This window comes from Stegodyphus dumicola, chromosome X1 (genome assembly GCF_044657685.1).
Source record: "Stegodyphus dumicola isolate Sdum_Otavi_A_Nest chromosome X1, ASM4465768v1".
NCBI classification, from domain to species: Eukaryota; Metazoa; Arthropoda; class Arachnida; order Araneae; family Eresidae; genus Stegodyphus; species Stegodyphus dumicola.
In genome coordinates, this window is record NC_140780.1 from 245,696,636 (window position 1) to 245,717,179 (window position 20,544).

Genomic DNA, 20,544 nt, shown 5'->3' on the forward strand with positions numbered 1-20,544 from the left:
CCGAAGGATCTACAAAGCGAAAGCATGTTTTGATGTCCATCAAACAAAAAGTGGAATCACTACAAAAAATGGATAAGATCTCAAAATTATATTCATATCTGTCTCAAAATTATACGAGGAGTATGACATTGGAAAGTCAACTGTATATGACATAAGCAAAAAGAAAAAGGAACTTTTTGAGTATTTTGTGGATTCCGACACCCCACTTGCAATGACTAACAGAAAAAGGGTTTGTTATGCTAAAAGTGACGATCATGACAAAGTGATGAATGTTTAATAAAGTAAACAAATAAATATTAAGCTTTTTTTTTTCTTGTAAATTTTGATACCCTTTAGTTCATAATTGCTCTTTATTTCATAAATTACGGTTTCATATATTTTATATCATAAATTACGGTTTCATATTTTTAATTTTATAATTCCTGCATGCCACCTTATCAAATTTAAATTGATGATCTATATTCCGGAAAAACCCCTAATTCGGAATCGCCAAAGTCCCGACTAGTCCGGATTACAGACTTTGTATGTAGTGCAGTTTCACTTTTCAAAATAAGGAAGGTACAGAGATTAGGCAGGGAGAGGATTATGTATACAGTGTTTTTTTTTTTTTTTTTTTTTTTTTTTTTTTTGCTGTTGAAGTTTCTTATTTCATCTGTTTAGACTGACACACCGTTTGTATTTTACATTTCTTTGTAGACAGAGCAACCATAAATTGACCTATTATATTTTTTCATCATTGCTTAAAACCAACTCAGACTTTTAGCCTTTTTCATGATAGCAAAATTCCTCTTTGAATATATGTTGTAAATTGAAGGTAATAATACAGTAAAAAGTCTTTAATCCGGACTCGTCGGGACTTCGGCGATTCCGGATTATAGATCATCAGTTTAAATCTGGTAAGATGGCATGCAGAAATTATAAAATTACAAATATGAAACTGTAATTTATGAAATAAACAGCAATTATGATTTAAAAGGTATCAAATTTTACGAAAAAAAAAAAGCTTCATATAGATTTGTTTATTTTATTAAACATTTCTTTCAACGCGCACATGCGAAAAGCATACATTACGCATAGTCGAAATTAGAAAATTGCAACCAGAAAACTATTTGATGTGTATTCGTGATATTTATAATGACGAGGAATTTTATTTAAATCATATCAAAGACAGAGCACATCGAGATGTGCTCTGTCTTTAATATGATTTAACATTACTACTACATTACTACTACTAACATTACTACATTTATTAAGGAATTATAAGCCGAATAAAATAAAAACATCTGCCCTGAAGATAAAGATAGTGCTGACAGATCAACTTCCAGTTCATTTCGCGCCGCATCGTTCCCCCCTCCGCCCCGCAGAGCAGCGTGAAATTGATAAACGTATTTCGGAATGATCAGAGAATCAAAGGATATGCCTTTATCCATTTTTTGCAGCAATTCCACTTTTTGTTTGATGGACATCGAAACATGCTTTCGCTTTGTAGATCCTTTGATAGCTCCAGAATCGGAAATTCTGTTTGACATAATTGAAAGTTCAAGCTTACTTTTATAAAATTGCTCTAACAGTCTGCAAAAAATAATAAGCCGGATCCAATTAGAAGATTAAGGAACAACGCAATCTGCAACATTAATTGAAATAGATAATTAGATAATTTTAGCTTAGCTTATACCGTCCGTTATACATTAAACGTGCATGCATAAACGTATTATGCACATGCGCAGAAAGTTTGTAGCTTTGAGGTCCGGATTATAGATCATTCCGGATTATGGACGTCCGGATTAAAGATTTTTGACTGTATAGATCTTTCATAAGAGTGAAATTTTATAAAAGGAACTTTTATAAAATGGGGGGATATTTGTGTATACATGCAGAGTTTTTATGTATATACAAATGTCTTTTCAGCATATGTTCTGTTGTACGCTGCCAGCTATCGGTGTTTCTGAAACTAATTTTTTCCCACATAATCCATTTCCTCATGTCTTGAATAGTATGTGAAACAATTTTTGGGGTCTTTACACTCAGTAGTTCGATGTATAGAGAGCTCATAGTAAGGGTGTTTTAATTTTAACCACCTTGTACACTGACTACCAATAAGTATTTGGACATCTATGAAAATGACGATATCTGCGGTCCTAAGGTATTTCACGGACTCCGCCGGTGTATATCGTGTAGGAAACAGCATCGGCTTTAATCGCATGCAAGATGCCTCGCAGTTCGGAGCTCTCTGATTTCGAGAAAGGTATAATTATAGGATATCACAAATGTGGCCAATCCTTAAGGGACATATCTAGCGATCTGAAGTACCCAAAATCGACAGTGGCCTATGTGATTAAGAAGTTTAAGGTGAGCGGTGATTGTCGGAATGTGCCCCGAGTCGGCAGACCAACCAAACTGGGAGATAGAGATCGAAGAGTGCTGTCCAGAGAAATTCAGAAGAACAGCACCCAACCGATGGCCCTCATCTGCGAGGAGTTTCAACAGGCATCCGGGAGTATTGTTTCAATGAATATCATACGTAAGGAAACACATCTGCTTGGTTTTCATGGTCGTGCTGCTGTCCATAAGCCTTTGATCACAAAGTCCAACTGCACTGCTCGGTTAATGTGGTGCAAAGCACATCGAAATTGGACCGTAGATCAGTGGAAACGGGTTCTTTGGAGTGACGAATCAAGGTTCACCCTTTACCATTCGGATGGCAGGTTCTGGGTTTGGCGTCTATCTGGAGAACGTCTCCTGCCAGAATGCACTGTGCCAACAGTCAAGTTCGGTGGAGGTGGAATTATGGTCTGGGGGTGTTTCTCCTGGTATGGGCTGGGACCCTTGGTCCCCATTCATGGTAAGCTCAACTCCGATGCCTACTGCACTCTTTTGGATGACAATGTGCTTCCTACGTTGTGGCAGTTTTACGGGTTGGACCCCTGTTAATTTCAGGACGACAATGCCAGTTGTCATGTTTCGACGTTAACCATGGCTTGGAATGGTGCCAATGGAGTTCATCGAATGCACTGGCCTGCCCAGAGTCCAGACCTGAACCCTATCGAGAACCTCTGGAACGAGTTGCAGCACCGAATTCAGGGGTGCCCTACCCGTGCAAAATCGGTGAAGGAACTTCTATGTCTTCTCCAAGCAGAGTGGAAGAAAATACCACTAGCTGTCATACAAAGACTTGTGGAAAGTATGCCTCGGAGGGTCCACGCTGTAATTACCTCTCGTGGAGGTTCTACCAACTATTGATGTTGAATAAAATTAGTTTTCCTTTTCTATCACAGGTGTCCAAATACTTATTGGTAGTCAGTGTATATGATTACAGCTTCAAACATTATATGTATTTAATTCTACAATTCACCAAACATAAAAGTAGACACATTTTCTGTAATATCTGAAAAAAAAAACTGAGTTAATTGAAATAAAAATATTTTTTAGCAAAATTAGTGTTAGCGAGCGAGTACCCACCATCCTGTGGAAACATCATGAAAGCTCAGCATACCATGTCAAAGTGACAGGGCTGGAGATTGGGATACCATCCAGAAAGGTTTAATAGACTAATAATGCTCTTAATTATATCTACAATAAAGAACAAGTAGCTAATTCTTGCATACATTTCTCTTATGTATAACTTAGTTTATTGCAATGGAAAGGACTCTGAATCGTAACAACCTAACTGATTTCCTCATACCAAATGAAATGAATGCTACTCGCATACTGTCTTTGAGCAGCTGCCGTCCTAAGAATTGTTCCTAATTCTGAAAATACTTTGCTAACTGCATTCTTTCTTCTTCATGCTTTGGCTCTGCCAAAACTGAATTCCTAATCTGCCATTCTGCTCAAATAATGCAAAGCTTTGCATGTTTTACTGAAAAAATTCACAGGGCTTGCTAATTGAGAATGTGGGTAAAAGAACTAAGATAAAATAATTTCAAATAAAACCTTACAAATATTGTCAAAAAGAAAACTCATTTAACTTCCTTTTTTTCTCAATTAGTGTAATACACAAAAATGTCCACTTTGATGAGGCGTCGGTGTGCTTTAGTAATTATTCAAACTGACTCATCTTAAATATTCAGAGAAAAATTTGTAATTTCCTTTACCATTTTCTTAATGTAGATTACAAGTTTGTGTTTCCAAATAATAATGGATTAAGTTTTTGCTGCTGTAGTTTATGCCATACTCATTTCCATCTCTTCATAAATCTTGAGTGGAAAGGGTTATATATTTTAACACTAACTTACAATCTTAAATAGATTTAATCCTGGCATTGCAGTAAAAGTCTAACAGCATTGCACTGAAAGTAAATGATTAAACTACAGTCTAAATTGTAAGTTATTAAGCAAAAATTGAATATAAAATGTGATAAGGAAAGATAAATTACATTAAACATGGATTAAGAATTCAACAAACATACATCTAGACCAGTGTTTCCCAAAGTTACGTAGTATACCAGCCTTAGACACATTTAAATTGCCATGGAATTGCCATTGCATTAAACTTAAAACAGACAAAGAAAGAGCTTTTACACAAAAAGAGAATATAAAGAAAGCAAAGTATTTGTAATAATTTTATAATGATATAAAATTAGATGCAGTTTATCCAACAGGTTCAACATATTATGAACAGAAAAGCACCAAACTCTGTACTTCATCTTAATAAATACAAAATAAAGTATTAAAATAAATCACAACATCATATTTAATGGAACCAGGTTTTAATGAATCAGTTCAGAAAACTAAAGAGCAATAAAACAAAAGAAGTGAAAGAAAATAACCTACAGAATTGTTAAACATTGTGGTTTAAACTTTATTTCTCCTAATAAATTTTAATCCTACTGCTGATAAACTATTAACTTTCCAAGTTGCTCAACCATTACATTAATTAAACAGTAAAATGTAATTATTATCATTACAATAATAGCAGTAATATTCATAATTATTGTTATTATTACTAATACTACAATAATAATGATCATGTCTTTCTCTTCAACTTTTGTGCAGAAGTATTTTATAGAGAATTGCTAAACAGAAAGATGAATAAAAATGTGAATATAGGAGAGATAAAAATTCTGTAGAGCTGTACTTTGCCCTAATATAAGTAGATTTCTGTTACTTTTCAATACGCTATACCCAAAATGTAATGCCTTTATTTTGGAATTTGTCTAAGATAAATGCATTACATCATGCTTTAATTCAAATTAACACACAAAATACTGTGCAGAATATGCTATCTTTCTAGGGCAAACTTGCTCATAATTTAACACCAGTACTGAAATCCAATACTCCATATTCCTTATTTTTGTATTGTTAGACCAAAGGGCGAATAATTTCATTTTGACATTTTGCATCAAAAACTTTAAATGTGTGTTTCACTTTTCAAATATTTGCCACCAAATATTATCGCCGTGTGTTATATACTTAAATTAAATAATGAAGAATATGCATAAATATGTATGTTTCTCGCATCAAATTTTGAATTTTGCCATCAAATTTTGAATAACGTAATCCTCCACCGAATATGGGCATCTTGAAGCCCAAATTTGGAATTTGTTTTATTATCGATTTCATATTTTGTAACACTTTAACGAACTTCTGATTAGCAAACTCAAAGGTTTCAAAGCGAGCAATGGCAATACTGTTAAAAAAAAAAAAAAAAAAAAAAAAAAAACATTAATTGCCAGCGTGCGAGACTGTGTATCAGAAATTCTAAAGATATGCTCACTTTAAAATTATTTCGCGTTATTGCTGTTGAATTGATTTTTATGGATTAAGTGCAAAGAACATGATATTTAATAAATAAAGGTAACAAAAAAAAAACGTTAAAAAACGCCCGTTTAGGCGTAATGTAAAATCTGAAAGGTTTTAGATTTTTTTAAAATTATTATTAATTTCATATTTCTGAAAATGCTTCCTCCTGAAAGTGAGGTGGTGTTGTGAGCTTTCAAATTGTTATGAATTATGAACGCTGTTGCATTTATGCATTTGCAAAGAAACGTGATGTTTATTGGTGACCAAAATAGTGGTGAAGGGGAGGAGGACCCTCATGCTTTTCATGGTAAAGAATTCATTTTTAGAAGGGAAAAATAAATGAACAGAATCGTATTGAAATATTAGCGAAACCTGATGATCATATATTTTGAATTTTAGAGAGCTCCCCTCCCAACATCAATGGATTGACAATTTATTTCTTGAAAACTTAAAAAAAGGATGTCTGTGTTTCTTAGAGTTCCTTGGAAATTTGTAATTAATTTCAAATAGAATGCAAATCTGATACTTCTTTATTTCTTACAGAAATCGTAGCTCTTGCCAGGGAGCAGTTTCATAGTGACAAAACAATGCTGCTGTTTCTCTCTGAATCAGCCTTTTAGTCCATAATAATCAATATTGATTGTAAAAAAAAATCAAGCGAAAAATTCCGTAGAAACTTCTTTCATAAACAAAGCCAAAAGGAAAGTTAAGATTTATAAATAATCATTACCAGTAATTATCATTCTGAAGCTTCGCTGAAACTGGTTTAAAAAATATTTATTCCTAAAACTCTTTACGCACATCAATAAAATTTTGAGAGGTAATACTCTAAATACTGATAACAGAAATGGTGAAATATACAGAGACTGAATTGATAAAACCAAGAATAGTCACGTTGAACCCGCTAGTTTGAGTTCTTTTATGAATTTTTCTTGTTTTATATTTGTTTGTTTTCTTGTTATTAAGAAATGGATAGATGATTTATAATGTAAACAAGGGATTGCTACAAGCTGACCAAACCACAGCACTCATCGACGCTGTTATTATGAATTGCCCATGTGTGGTAGTGCAAGCCATTTGGTTTTGATTTAGAAGAGAATATATTTTGCTAGAAATGGCTGCAATTTTTTTTTAGTTATCTTGATTGTGAACTTGTATTTCTATAAACATTTATAGCAGTAATGAGATGCTGTGAAATAATAATGTAAAACTTTATGAATGTATTTTTGATTATTTCTTTCCTTTATTTTGGATTTCTACCTCTAACATATGCCTGAAATAAGCCTTGGAAATCACACCAGTGAGAGTATTCAATTTGCATGCAAAAACAGTAGATTGTGAAATATAACCGAAGACGACTTTCAGCTATTTATGATCATTGATGATTCGCATCAATTAAAATTTGTGGTGTTTCCGAAAGTTATTTTTGACAGTGAATGCAATCAGAAGCATCAAAAGTTTCAATGAGGCATTTAAAAAATCTTCTAATCACGCTGTGCATCCCAAATGAATTTTTGCCATGCAAGATAATAGCAGAAATGTCACGAAGTGCTGCTTATCAGAGTTCTGTCGTAAAAATTTAGTATTTTTGTAATTATGGAAGCATATTATTTCTTTAATAGAATTCGAGTAAGAAAAGAATGTATTTAAAATGAAAATTTATAAGTTTTAAACACAGTATATTTTCAAAAATAACATTGTTAGGGAAAATCATGTGTATAAAAATATGCTGTATCTGGTTCTTTTGAAAATAGCCCTAATCGTAGGTTACCCTAAACGTGTGTCCAAAATACATCTGCTCAAATTAGTTCAGATAAATAGAGTTCTGCTCTAACTGAAAGGTAGATTAATTTCTTATCAACTTCTGCAGTGAACAATTTTATTTTTAATAACTCCCATGTACTAAAACTAATACTGAGTGTAATCTTTTATGTATGTTCCGAGAAATTCTCTCATCAAATATTGGAATGAAAACTGTGCATTAAAATTCCATAATTAAAGTAATAGTGAAATGTTTCCTTCACGCTTTGTATCACATTTTTATTATTAATATTTTTCTTTTCCTTTCTTTAAAATTTTACTTCTATATTTTTTGTATTTATTATTATTATTTCACATTTTCTGTATTTTAAATCAGCGTTCCCCTGTCTTTTTCTTTTAAAATGTACGCTCTGTTTGAAATAAAACTAATTTCATCCAATCCCTAATAAATTAAATCCTATGCATATATTTGATTTGATCTACACCTGTTGAAAATAACAGCCAAGTGAATAAAATCATTCAATGAAATACAGAACAGCATTCGATATTTAGCTGGAATCCATGTATAGGTAGCAGCACTGCATCCAGATGCACAGCACCTATTGGTTGGTTAGAATGTATTTTTATAGATTGTAAATTTAAAATTCCTTTGATATCTGAAAATTGCAAATGAAATACAATTCACAATTTTCAAAAATGACAATTTTCAAAATCATCATTTTTATTTAGAAGGTACCTGCAGATAGTTTCTCAAGTGCTGAAAATGATGCTAGTCACAAATCTCTAAATATTCCTGAAAGTGAAGATGAAGAAATCGAAGAGAAACTAGATGCTTTATCAGATTCCAATCATCCAGAGTTTGCAACCCAAAGCGTAGATGGAGATATACTTGAAGAAACAAACACTGATTCTGATGATAAAGAATCCCACGGTAAGAGTAGCTTATCAAAATAGCAGTAATAAAGTCATTTTAAACTTATAAGAATCTATTTTAAATCCATTTTTTCAAGGATGGTCTTCTTATTAGATTCTAGAGCACCCCTTCAAGCTACTGACAGAATGATTTTTCACTCGTATTCTTGTTTACTGTTTGGATCTTCCTAATTGGCTCATAAGTAATGACAAAGAGGTTGTATTACAATGGATTCCTGCCCATGGAGTTCAGGGCATGGAGGTAGGAAGTAAGATGGAGTGGCCCTAAACCGGTTTTTCCCATACCCTGCTCTGAAGCACTAGTGACCAAAACATTGGGTCATTTACCATTAAGTTCAATGGGTTTTGACGTGATCGGATGTAAATATTTTGTAATTACGTCGTAAATATGCATATAAATGTATATATTTTCTTTTTCTACAACACTTCAGAGTCCTAAGTATATGAAAAGAATACATTTTTAAACAACATTTCATTCTGAACGGAATTAAGTGCTATACTTTTCACAGAACAGTTTGCTCAGAATGGTTTAATTTGAAATATTTTCACAAATTTTCGTTAACTACATTAGAAAAAAAAATTAAGGTCATTCAATTTGATTCGGTTAAGGATTACAAAAATTAAGAACAAAGTTTATTGTATTATTAAAATTATGCATTATTTCTTTTCTATTTATACAGCTCTTTCCTAAAATACTTTCTCAAATATGACAGGATTTTTTAGCTTCCTGAGGCATCTTTTAAATCGAAAAATATAAGTCAATTTATAATTAATGCTCTATTTGGTTCATTTTAAATTAGAGAATTATTAGAAATTAACGAAATACTTTAAATAGTACTTAACTTTCTCTGAACATTTCTGAAAGGGAATAAAATAAGGATTTTTTTAAGTATTATTTAAAACTTGTAACTGAGTTATTATAAAATGTAAGGGGGGTAATTCTTTTAATTATACTTATCAGATTTTTTTTTTACCATTAATTTCAACAATACATATTCCAAAACTCTTTATTACTTTCTTAAGTCCGCATCTCATAGCGTTTGCTTTACAATGCCTTTTAACAGAATTTCAATTTATGTTTACAATTCAATATTAAGGTTATTATATATTTAGATAACATTTATAATCATTATAAATTAGATACATTTAATAATTAGATTTCTTCACAGTTGTTTATAAATGAATAAATTCTTCATTTCAAATACATTTATAAATAATTTAATGAATATTTATGTAGTTTGTAAAGGCAGCTACGTGCATTTTGCAAGCACATGCATAAATACCCATACATATTTCATATTTTTCATTTCCGGCATGTGCAAATCTTTAATTTCTGTGCATTCACTATATTTTTATTTTTTATTAACCCAAATAAGTAAAACGTGCCCAAAGGGATTATTTTTTAGATATATAAAATTAAATTGATGAGTTTAAAATGAGCAGCAGTAAAGCCTCTCCTCTAAAAAATTTTTAAAGGTACATGTGACAATAACATATGGATGTGAAAAAATTTATTTTATTTAAAACATTTTGGCATTTGAAACATAAAATAAAAGTAACGAATACTCTATCAAGGATATCGAAAGACGTATACAATTTTAAATCTACCGTAAGGTATTTTTCATTCTTTAAGCATAACATTTTTGTTAAAATTTATATTTTTGTAGCTCAGCAGCTTAGAATTTTATAAAACAAATTCATAATCAAAATCGCTGTTGTTAGTTATCGAAAAATAACCAAGCTGTGATTTTTGCGTAAATGTCACTAAACTATACAAATTGCTATTATCCATCCCACTATGAATGTTTCTTTCATGCGAAAGTGTCTCTTTTTCGACTGTCGTGTGTCGAAATACTATCAGAACACTGTCAAGCGAGCTTCTGAATGTAAACAAAGAACACCCCATCTGGTGACCGAAGCTTCGAAGCAGTGCTTCACTTCTAGTGCCGGTTGGCCACTCCCTTCCTTTCTTACCTCCATGAGTTCAGGGTAATGAAGCCGCCGATTTTTTGGCTAAGAAGGGAGATTCTGTTCTTCAAATAAAACAACCAAGTGTTTCCTAAGACTCCATTCAGTCATTTGTTAGGAAAGGTGTCAAGAACTCCTTTTTCTAAGAACTCGTAGCTAGAAATAGAAATAAATCATGGTTAGATAGATTCGTGAAGTATCCGAATGGCCTAGAAAGAAGGCCATGATTGCCTTCCTAAGCACTTAAAACACATCAGTGTTGCTCCTGACTCTCTGTACCCCTTATGCAATCTTAAGGAAGACATAAACTTGTCACATCTCCGCAAATGCCCTGCCCGTCTTCGTATTTCGATTTGAAAGTGCTTACTGAGTAGCGAGGAGCACTCTGAGTTTATAGATAAACTTATGTCATTTTTCTCCTCTTTGTTTTGTATTTTATTTGATGTTTAGTTGTCTTGTAATATGCCATAAGAAATAAATTTAAAAAAATTATTTTACTGATTGTAATTATTAGCATTTTATGTAGATTATTTTTTCGTTTGTTCAAAGAATACCAAGCTGCATGTAGGCAACATGCCATTTATATCATTTCTGTACTCACTTAAAACAGATACTTTCTTTTCCGTGAAGAATTTAACCAATCAAGAGAAACTTTTTTAGATATTTACATTTTTTACTAAAATAATAAATGCTTGTATATGATGGCTCACTTTTATGAAGTGTAACATGCAATGCTTTGGATTTTCCTTATTCTTTCTGTTATTTAAAGCTAGAGTAAGAGGACAAAATTATTCACTCACGTGTTCAGTGTCGACTCGAGAGTTATTGGCGCCCCAGTGCAATTTTACACTAAGCGCCAGTTACTTTTGTAACGCACTTAAAATTTCAAAATACTACTCCCCCCACCATAAAACTGTATTTTGACAAATATAAAAAATTGCAAAACATACAAAAATAAACATATGCTAAAATTACATGTACTTCATTTCGTAACAAAAGTTAAACAGATTTAATCTCTATTATGTAATGAACAGATCGTTATACTCACGCTGTCTCGGCTAAAGATCAGCGATAAATGCAGCACTGAGTACACTGCTGTCATTGAAAGTGCACCATGAAATGAAGCATCCGACTGCACAGAAATCTGCATGATGAAATGATGCAATGTTTGGGAGAATATTCAAATGATTAGCAGTTCAACAAATCATGTATGGTGGCTTCTGTTTTTGAGGATAGTGTAAGATGAAGAATAACGGAGACGATGATAATCACTTAAAACTCGCTCTTATTTTTTTTTAATTTTTTTTTTATAATTGGTTTAATTTATTTAGATTATGGCGAAGCACACGAGGACTATCTGCCTGAGATCAGGATGAAGACTTTTATTTATCTGAGACTAGTCATTTGTCTCTGAATATTTTATTCCTACTAATGCGATGATAGCAGTTGTAAACAACGTTTGCATCGTAATAAATGGAACTAACTGTTGAGGAAGAAATAGGTCGAGACAACTCAGTCACAGTCAACCTTCTCATGGCTACTACTTCTGCAAGTGAATAGTAATTCTCAAAGTATAAATAAATGTCAGAGGTCACTTAAAACTAACTAACCATACTGTTTCTTCAATTAAAGAGCTGTTAAAGACTGCTAAATACTGGTATTCATTCTGGAATCAAACCCAGGGGAAACAGTCTTGCTGCATGATTGTTTTTCATGGTTTTCTCCATGTATTACATGAATATGAGTGAATTCCATTAGAACATTCTCAATGAAGGCATGCCAACCCTTAGGTAGTTAGCTTTAGTGTATTTTGCAAACTGGTTCGTTTTTTCATTACACATTGTAAAAAAAACACGAAAACTCCGATGTAGTGAGTCCACCACTGGCCGAGTAGTAAAGTTGCTGAACACTGGTAGTTCGATTTGGGGTTCAAATCTCGGCGAACAGGCTGTCTGCATGCGCATTTTCGTGGCTTTCCCCATGTGTAACGTGTATATGAGCCAGTTTTGCTTTGAAGTCCTGCGCGAAGGCATCCCTTAGTGAGATAGCCCTCGAATGCTTTGCCAAAGTAAAAGTTGCGGATAAATTTTAATTGTATTATTTTAAAAAAATTCTTTATGATATTAGAGCATAAAACACAAATAATTTTTCTAGATTTCCCTCTGAGCGACGAAATGAATTGACGGCATGGCTATTGCTCTTGATTTCCCAAAACGGCAAATAGAATAAACAACTTCATGAATTCCTAATTTTGTGATGAAATTCATTCCTGAAATCGTCTGTACCGTGACAGATAGTCCTGGTGTGCTTTGTCGTATGTCTTCCGATGAAGCCCTTAGATAGCTTTGCATAATACACTCATGCCCATAAATTAAGCATAATGCCAGCTCCGACAAATAAAGGTTCAGAAACAAAACAAACGTGCCTTCTTATTAAACAAAAGATAAAGAACATAAAAAAGATGGTGTGTGTTTGATATCATTCATAAAAACTACAATTTTTGCTCCCGGGAACAATTACAAAAGATATCTCCAATATAAAACTTAATATTACACGGTTGGTATATAAGGTATTTTTCCCGCCTTCCTAGCGTGCTTTCGTGATGTAGTGGTTCTCCACGATGGGCCGGTATTCCAGTGGTCCGTGGTTCGATTCCTTGCGAAGGCAATTGCTAATTTTTCATCTCTCCGGCTTTTCTAATTAACCTAATGTCTCTACAAATATGATGGTTAATACATTGTATGTCACGCAGACGATGAAATACAGTCTGTAACACGGCTAGGCATGCTGAGTATAAAATTATTGAGCTCATTTTGAGGAAGATTACTCCACTCACAAGCAATGCTCTGGAAGTTCCTGTACACATGTAGGAAATGCTTGACGAACTGCGGTTCATCAGCCAAGCATTTCTCTCGCATGCTTTATTGAATTCAAGTCAGGTTAGAATGCTGGCCATTCCATACTGGTGATATCCTCAGATTGAAGGAATTTCTTTACAATGTTTCTACGGTAAGGACGAGCGTTGTCATCCATAAACACAAACTCTGCGCCCATGGCACTCCTAAACAAACATACATGTTGTTCCAGAATGGAGTCCCGATAAATTGGGCCTGTCATGGTTTCGATCTGAACACGCAGATCTGTTATGGAGTTCAGTATAATTCCACCTCAAACGAGCAATCCTGGACCAAAGTAACGGTGTCGTTCAATATTTTTGTCTTTGTGGTAGCGGTTACCTGGAGTTCTGCATATGAACGTCCGACGTGAATCAGACTGCAATCTAAACGTGGACTCATCGGAAAACATCACACAAGCCCACTGTGACTATGTCCACATTGCATGTTCTCTCCTCCAGGCTAACTGCTGGCAACAGTGAGCTGCCGTGACCGGAACACATCTGACAGGCCTGAGAGCATATAGACCAGTGGTCACCAAATTTATGACGTTTCTGAGCTACTGTACCATTTTAAAATTCTACTGTGAGCTACCAACCAAAAGACTACTAACATTTTTTAAAAAATCTTACATTTGTTTATTTGCCTGTAAAGTTCTATTTCTAGTAAATGTAAAATCAATTTAATTTATATAACAAAAAACTTAAATTGAATTGTACCTAATAAAGAAATTGAAATGTAGTCAGATTGTCCTCAATAAGTTTTTTAATATTGGGAGAGTAGGTAGTGGTTGCCATTCGAATGCAGTTGTCCAAGTGTTCATCAGTGAGTCTTCATTTTCTGTACATAAGTACAGAAGACATTTTAATAAATTTCACTATGGAAAGAGAAATCCCACACATTGCCTTCACTTTGAGACAAACCTGGACCGAAATTGGGTATTTTGTTTTAGGAACAAGAGGCCAAATGTTTTCAGAGCTTGAAGAAAGCTATTTTATAGATAAATTATTTTAAAAATCAATCAGTTCCAGCTCCACTGCAGTATTGTCTTCTTGAAAATCAAAATGTTCCATGACACAAGTAGAGAACTCTTCAGCATCAATCTCTATAAAAAGCGATTTGACATTCTGTGCAACAGCCCACCAGCGGCCGAGCGGTAAAGTCGCTGAACACTGGTAGTTCGGTCCAAGGTTCGAATCCCGCGAACGGGCTGGCTGCATGGGTGTTTTCGTGGTTTTCCCCCATGTGTAACGTGTATACGAGCCAGTTTCCCTTAGAAAGTCCTCCACGAAGGCATCCCTCCCTTTAGGCAGATAGCCCTAGTGTGCTTTGCCATAATTAAATACACCACGCCACCATTTTGTGCAACAATGAAAATCCTTTTGAAATCTTTGAAGCATTTGTTGAATTCACTTTCGAATCTGAAATAATTTCAACGTATTATTCGCTGGCGTAAGGAGGCATTAATGACCCTTGCTTGTCAAACGGGCAAAGTGTTTGTATTCACCTTGGATGATATTTTCCCCCACAGTTCCAGTTTTTTTCCCCCCAGAATAAAGCAACAACTAAAATTGTTCCAACAATATATTTATCCTTACCTTGAAGCTGCAAATTAAAGATATTTAACTTTTCGGTGATGTCTGTCAGAAAAGCAAAGCCTGCAGCCAAACCGGATCTTTTAATTCACCAAAGGATTCCTCTCGTACTTTCAAAAATTCTCCTAAGACAGGAAACAACTCTTGAAAATATTGTAAAACATATATCTCTACTCAACAAACGAACTTCCGTATGAAGCAGTAGATCAGGATACTGGCAATCTAGTTCATCAGTCAGTGCTCTGAACAAACGTCTCTGAATTGCATGTGCTTTAACTTTGTTCACAATTTATGACTGTTTTCATTACATTGCTCATACTTGAAAACTTTCCACAAAATGACTCCTGGTGTATTACACAATGGTAAGACACAAATTTCGGGAAGATGTTGTTTGATGTTGTTTTTACAACACAAGTTTATGAATCCCTTTTCTCTGCCTATCACCGCAGGAGCTCCATTCAGTTGCTAAGCCTACAACTTATTTATATGAATATTTTCAGAGTTTATAAGATCTTTAACTGCTAAAAATATGCCCTGGCCTTTAGTGCGTCCTGTTCACAATATAATCTTTACTAGCTCGTCTCCTATTTCGAAATTATCAAAAACCATTCTTGCAAAAACGGCCAACTGAGCTGCATCGACTATATCAGTCGATTCGTCAAGTTGCAAGGAGAAATAGCTGGAGCGATCAATGTCAGTTTTAAGTTGTGAGGTAACGTCAGAACTCATATCCTCAACCCTTCTCATTACTGTATTTGCAGAAAGCTGTGCTGATTTAATAGCATGTATTATCTCAGTTATTTTTGAAACTCTCAAGTAATGCATCTGCAGCTTCTAAAAGTGCAAATTTGTTTATTTCACAATCTTCGTATGGTTTTATATTCTGTGTAATAATATTTGAACTTGGAATGACGCCTCAGTTGCTGTTTTAATCTCGTTAAACGATTTTTAAAAAGTTGATTGTTGGTCATTACGTTTAGGGCTTAGCTGCCTTACTTTTTCTTTCCTTAGAGCAGAATTCAGTGGGAAAACCTTTTCAGTCCCTGCGTGAATGGTTTTGAAGTGACGTTCAACATTACTTTTTTTCTCAACTGATACATTTGCATAGTACAATGAACACACACTTTTGCCCTTTACCTGGGTAAAGAAGTAATCGATTTCCCATTCCGAATAAAAGTGATAAGTTTTCTGCATTTTGCTAGAATACGCCATCACTAGAAAATACGTAGCTTAGTACCAATGCGTGAATCAGACTATCCAAGTAAGCAAATGTCTAATATACACCCAGAAAACATAACGTGCACAGCCTATTGCTTATACAATCAACTATAAGATGAGGTTTACAATGGCACTTGCGCGGGAGAAATAAGCAGTTTTTGTCATCAGCGTCAACTTAGTGGAGGAATCAAGGTTAGCCAACTGGAGCATTAACGCGATCTACTGAAAATGTCCCGTGAACTACTAGTAGCTCGCGATCGACGGTTTGGCGATCTCTGATATAGACCAATCTGCCCCAAACGTCGTTACACGGTTTCCCTTGAAACTGCCGTATGGCTGAAGATAGCTGACGAGACAGATCTGATGCTGTGCTCAGTTTCCTTCATTTGGTAAATCATTCTGGAATCGTTACCAAAGTCTAGATATGACACTTTGGGCTATTCCATGTTTCTCGGTTACTTCCATCTGAGTACGCCCACATTCCAGGCGGCCGATAATTCTACAACGTAAAAAATAATCCACATGCGTCCTCTGTGTCATAACTATTCTCTTGTTGCACCGAGCGGCTTATGGAACGCCTTGTGAACAACTTTACTTCTGTACTACCATTCTTTATATACACTTCTCTTACACTCTCGTCACTGTGGCGTAATATCGGGGTCATATGATAGCTTCCTGTAATCTGTATATTATTCTTGAAGATATGTGGGATATTTCTACAGGTGAAATTTTTACTTTAGAGTTCGATTTCCGTGTGATTCTGAATTATCCTTAAATTATGGACATGAGTGTATATAAAATCTTCTTTAAGTTTAGGATAAATTCACGACAAAGAGCAACTGATAACATTTCGAATTCCATCAAAAATACGACTGTAAATTATTGTTGGCGTTATTTTATGTAATTCGTGACAACTTATTAGGTTCTGGGAAAATTGTTCTTTGGTAGATATGCGTTGGCTTTTCAAAAGGATATATACACTATCTACTAGTAAGTATTCGGACACCTGTAATGGAAAAGAAAAACAAAATTAATTAATATTCAATAGTTATTCAACATCTTCTTCGAGCGGCAATTACAGCCTCAACCCTCCGGAGTTTGCTTTCTAGAAGTCCCTGTATGGCGGATTTTCTTCCATTCGGCTTGGAGAAAAAATGTTTCTCAGTTTGACGGTTTGAAGACCATTGTTGCATCCTTTAATTCGGCGATCCAACTCGTTCCAGAGGTTTTCGATGACATTCAGGTCTGGTCTTTGGGCAGGTCACTCTATTCCTCAGTCCAATCGGTTAACCTATTGTCACCATACCAATCCATGGTGGACCTCGCAACATGACAGCTGGCGTTGCCGTCCTGAAAGTAACATGGCTACAACCCGTAAAACTGCCACAGCGTAGGAAACACACTGTCATACAAAACGGTGCAGTAAGCGTCGGCGTTAAGCTTACTATGAATTTTGACCAAGGATCTTAATCAATACCAGAATAAACATCCCGAGACCGTAATTCCACCTCCGCCCACCATTACTGTGGGCAAAATGTATTCTGAGAGGCGTTCTCCAGGCAGACGCCAGACCCTTCAATCCGAACCATAGAAGGTGAACCTTGATTCATCGCTCCAGAGAACCGTTTCCACTGATGTACGGTCCACTGGCGATGCTACATTAACCGAGCAGCGCGGTTAGACTTTGTGATCAAAGGCTTATGAGCGGCAGCACGACCGTGGAAACCAAGCAGACTTGCTTCTATAATGATAGTGTTCATCGAAACAACACTCCGGGATGCCTATTGAACCTCCTCCTCGACTAGGTGCGGTTCTTCCGAATTTCTCTTGACAGCACCCATCGGTCTATATCTTCTAGTTTCATGGCTCTACCGACTCGTAGCACATTCTGACAATCCCCGCTGAACTTCCACTTCGGTATTGCATATGTCACTGCCGATTTTGGGTAATTCAGCTCACTAGCTATACCCCTTAAAGATCTGCCATTTTTGCAATACCTGACAATTACACCTTTCTCGAAATTAGGTAACTGTGCACTTCGTGACATCTTGCATGCGACTAATGCAAATGTTGTTTCTTACATGACATTTAATGGTAGAACGCGTAACGTATATCAGGATCACAGACATCAGCATTTGCATCCAAATACTTATGGTAGATAGTGTAGTATAAATTCTGGGTCGGGAACCGTTGGGACTTTAGTGATTCCGGATTTTGGGTCATCAGTTCTTAAATGCATTAAGATTAGATGTAGAAATAATCAAAAAGGAATTTTTTTAGCGTTAGTTCTTTAAGCAAGAGGTATTTTGCATTAAGAAAGTTTTTTGTGTTTTTTCCCTGAATCAGCGCAACGTGAAATTAAAATGTGACTTGAAATCAAAATGGCGATATTCTCTGTACCGTTAATTGATTGATAGTTGAGTCATTGTCACTGCAGTCTAAGACTTCAGTTGCATTAGTTTCATTTAGCATTTCTTCTCATATTCCATTAATAGAAAAATTTCGCATTTTCTTGTGATATTCAAAAAATTTCAGATTCGCGGTTATCTCAGTTTGATTTGATTTATCATGGCGAAGCAAGCGATGGCTATCTGCCTAAGAGGATCGATGCCTTCGTGAATGACTTTCTATGGGAAACTAGCTCGTATAAACGTTTCATATAAGTAACGAAAACGCCCATGCAGTCAGCCTATTTGCCGGGATTCGAGCCCTGGACCGAACAACTTTACCGCTCAACCGGTGGTGGGCCCATCATTATCATGAAATTTCGTATCTGGCTATAAATTACTTTATTTGCACTTCTGTGCGTGCAAAATCCCGATATGCACTGTTTCGGAGAAAGTGTAAAACGGAGATGTTATCATTTACTAAAACTGTAAAGTGTGATTAATTATAATAGACAGAATAAAACAATACGCTCCTTCAAATCAGAAAGTTAAGGAAGAGCGCAATTTGCTATTTAACTGAACTCAAGTTCCTTGGTTCAAGCGAAAAGCATTCAAAATTATCGGTGTCCTTAATGAGTTTTACAGACTTAATTTAGGCGCCACTATTTCAGGACTAATAGGTAGCGGTGTTGTGATACAAAAACTGAGTACATTTTTTCCGAAATGCAGATTCATGACGTAAAGTGGGAAAATTTTGTGATGCGTCTTTAGGCGCTTTATATTAAAATATGTAAACGCAATTTAAATCACATTAGTGACACAAATTAAATGCTGAGTTTTCTCTAATTTATCGTTGTTAATTTAAACCGTGTTTGGAAAGCCAGGAATTTAACTGGAAAATAATCACCTTGATTATCGCCAATAATGCCAGTATTTCTTTTGTTTTTGTTTCGTTACAATATTTTTATTATTGATTAATAACTAACAATACCTTGAGAGTAAAACAACTTAAAGGAAATAACTTTATGCATTTAAATAGCAAAAACAAGAAGTTCTACTTAATAATTAGCGCAAATACGCAAAAACTTTATTATCGCTGTCTGCAGTTTCATTGAAGCTTAGTCCAGCATTATCAAAGTGTTGTTGTTATGACGTGAATGCAAAAGGAAGTCTGGTGCTTGGTCGAAAGAAGAGATTATCACCTTGATATTACAAAATCATTTGAAATATCGACCATCAGCTGTAAGTGATTCATCTCATGTTATTAATATAACTTCTCAAAAGGTCCTAAAGCATGTTGGTTATTGTTAGATACGTCATATTCTTGCTAAAAGACCCTTCCCACCTCAAGTGCCATAAGCTGAATTGTACATGTCGACAACTGTTCATCATATTCCAGAATTGTTGTCATAACATACACAGTATCATGTTATTTGTCCCTCCAGAATTTTGCTTGAGAGTTCCATATGTGAGATGGATGTCTTTAAAAGTCGTTCTATATACAATTCAGCAGCTGTTTTTCGTTACGAAATTTCTGTTAAATAAAGAGCATCAATCAGAAATTAAGCAATGGCCTATTCTTCCATGCTGCGAGTTGGATAATAAATTGCGCAAAACCCATCTTTTGGTGCAAACTTTTAAAGTTTGCATCTGTAGGATCGAACTATTCTAAAGGGGCTTATGCGCATCTAACTGATGCTTAACAGCCGTCGAATCATTTAAATAAATCACTAAGAAATCCATTTAACGATTAAATTACATTTAATTAATAGCATAAGGAATTATACAGTTGAAGGGATCAAACTTAACATTGCTGCGTCGCACACTCGCGAACATAGCCGCAAAAATCCAAAAGAGAAAACATGTCTCTTCAGTTAAATTCTTTACACTGCTGGACTTCATATGTCGCTTTACTTCAAATCCTATGAGAGTGAGGCCGATTTCCAACACCATTAGCAAAAACACACATACTGCACATAGATCTGAGCGAGTCTTGCTGTAGTGAAATGAAAATTAATTTAAAAATAAAAATTTCCCCTTTCCGTGT

At 34.8% G+C, this 20,544-nt stretch overlaps 1 protein-coding gene across 2 annotated transcripts in view; it reads left to right on the top strand.

Moving 5' to 3' along the window:
* Positions 1-20,544, top strand: part of LOC118195288 (glutamate rich 3-like) — a 97,978-nt gene that overhangs the window by 73,027 nt on the left and 4,407 nt on the right. For both annotated transcript variants that reach the window (XM_085807382.1, XM_085807383.1), the window contains exon 10: positions 8,232-8,433. In XM_085807382.1, coding sequence (XP_085663508.1) covers positions 8,232-8,433 — 202 coding nt within the window. The remainder of the gene's footprint in view (positions 1-8,231; positions 8,434-20,544) is intronic.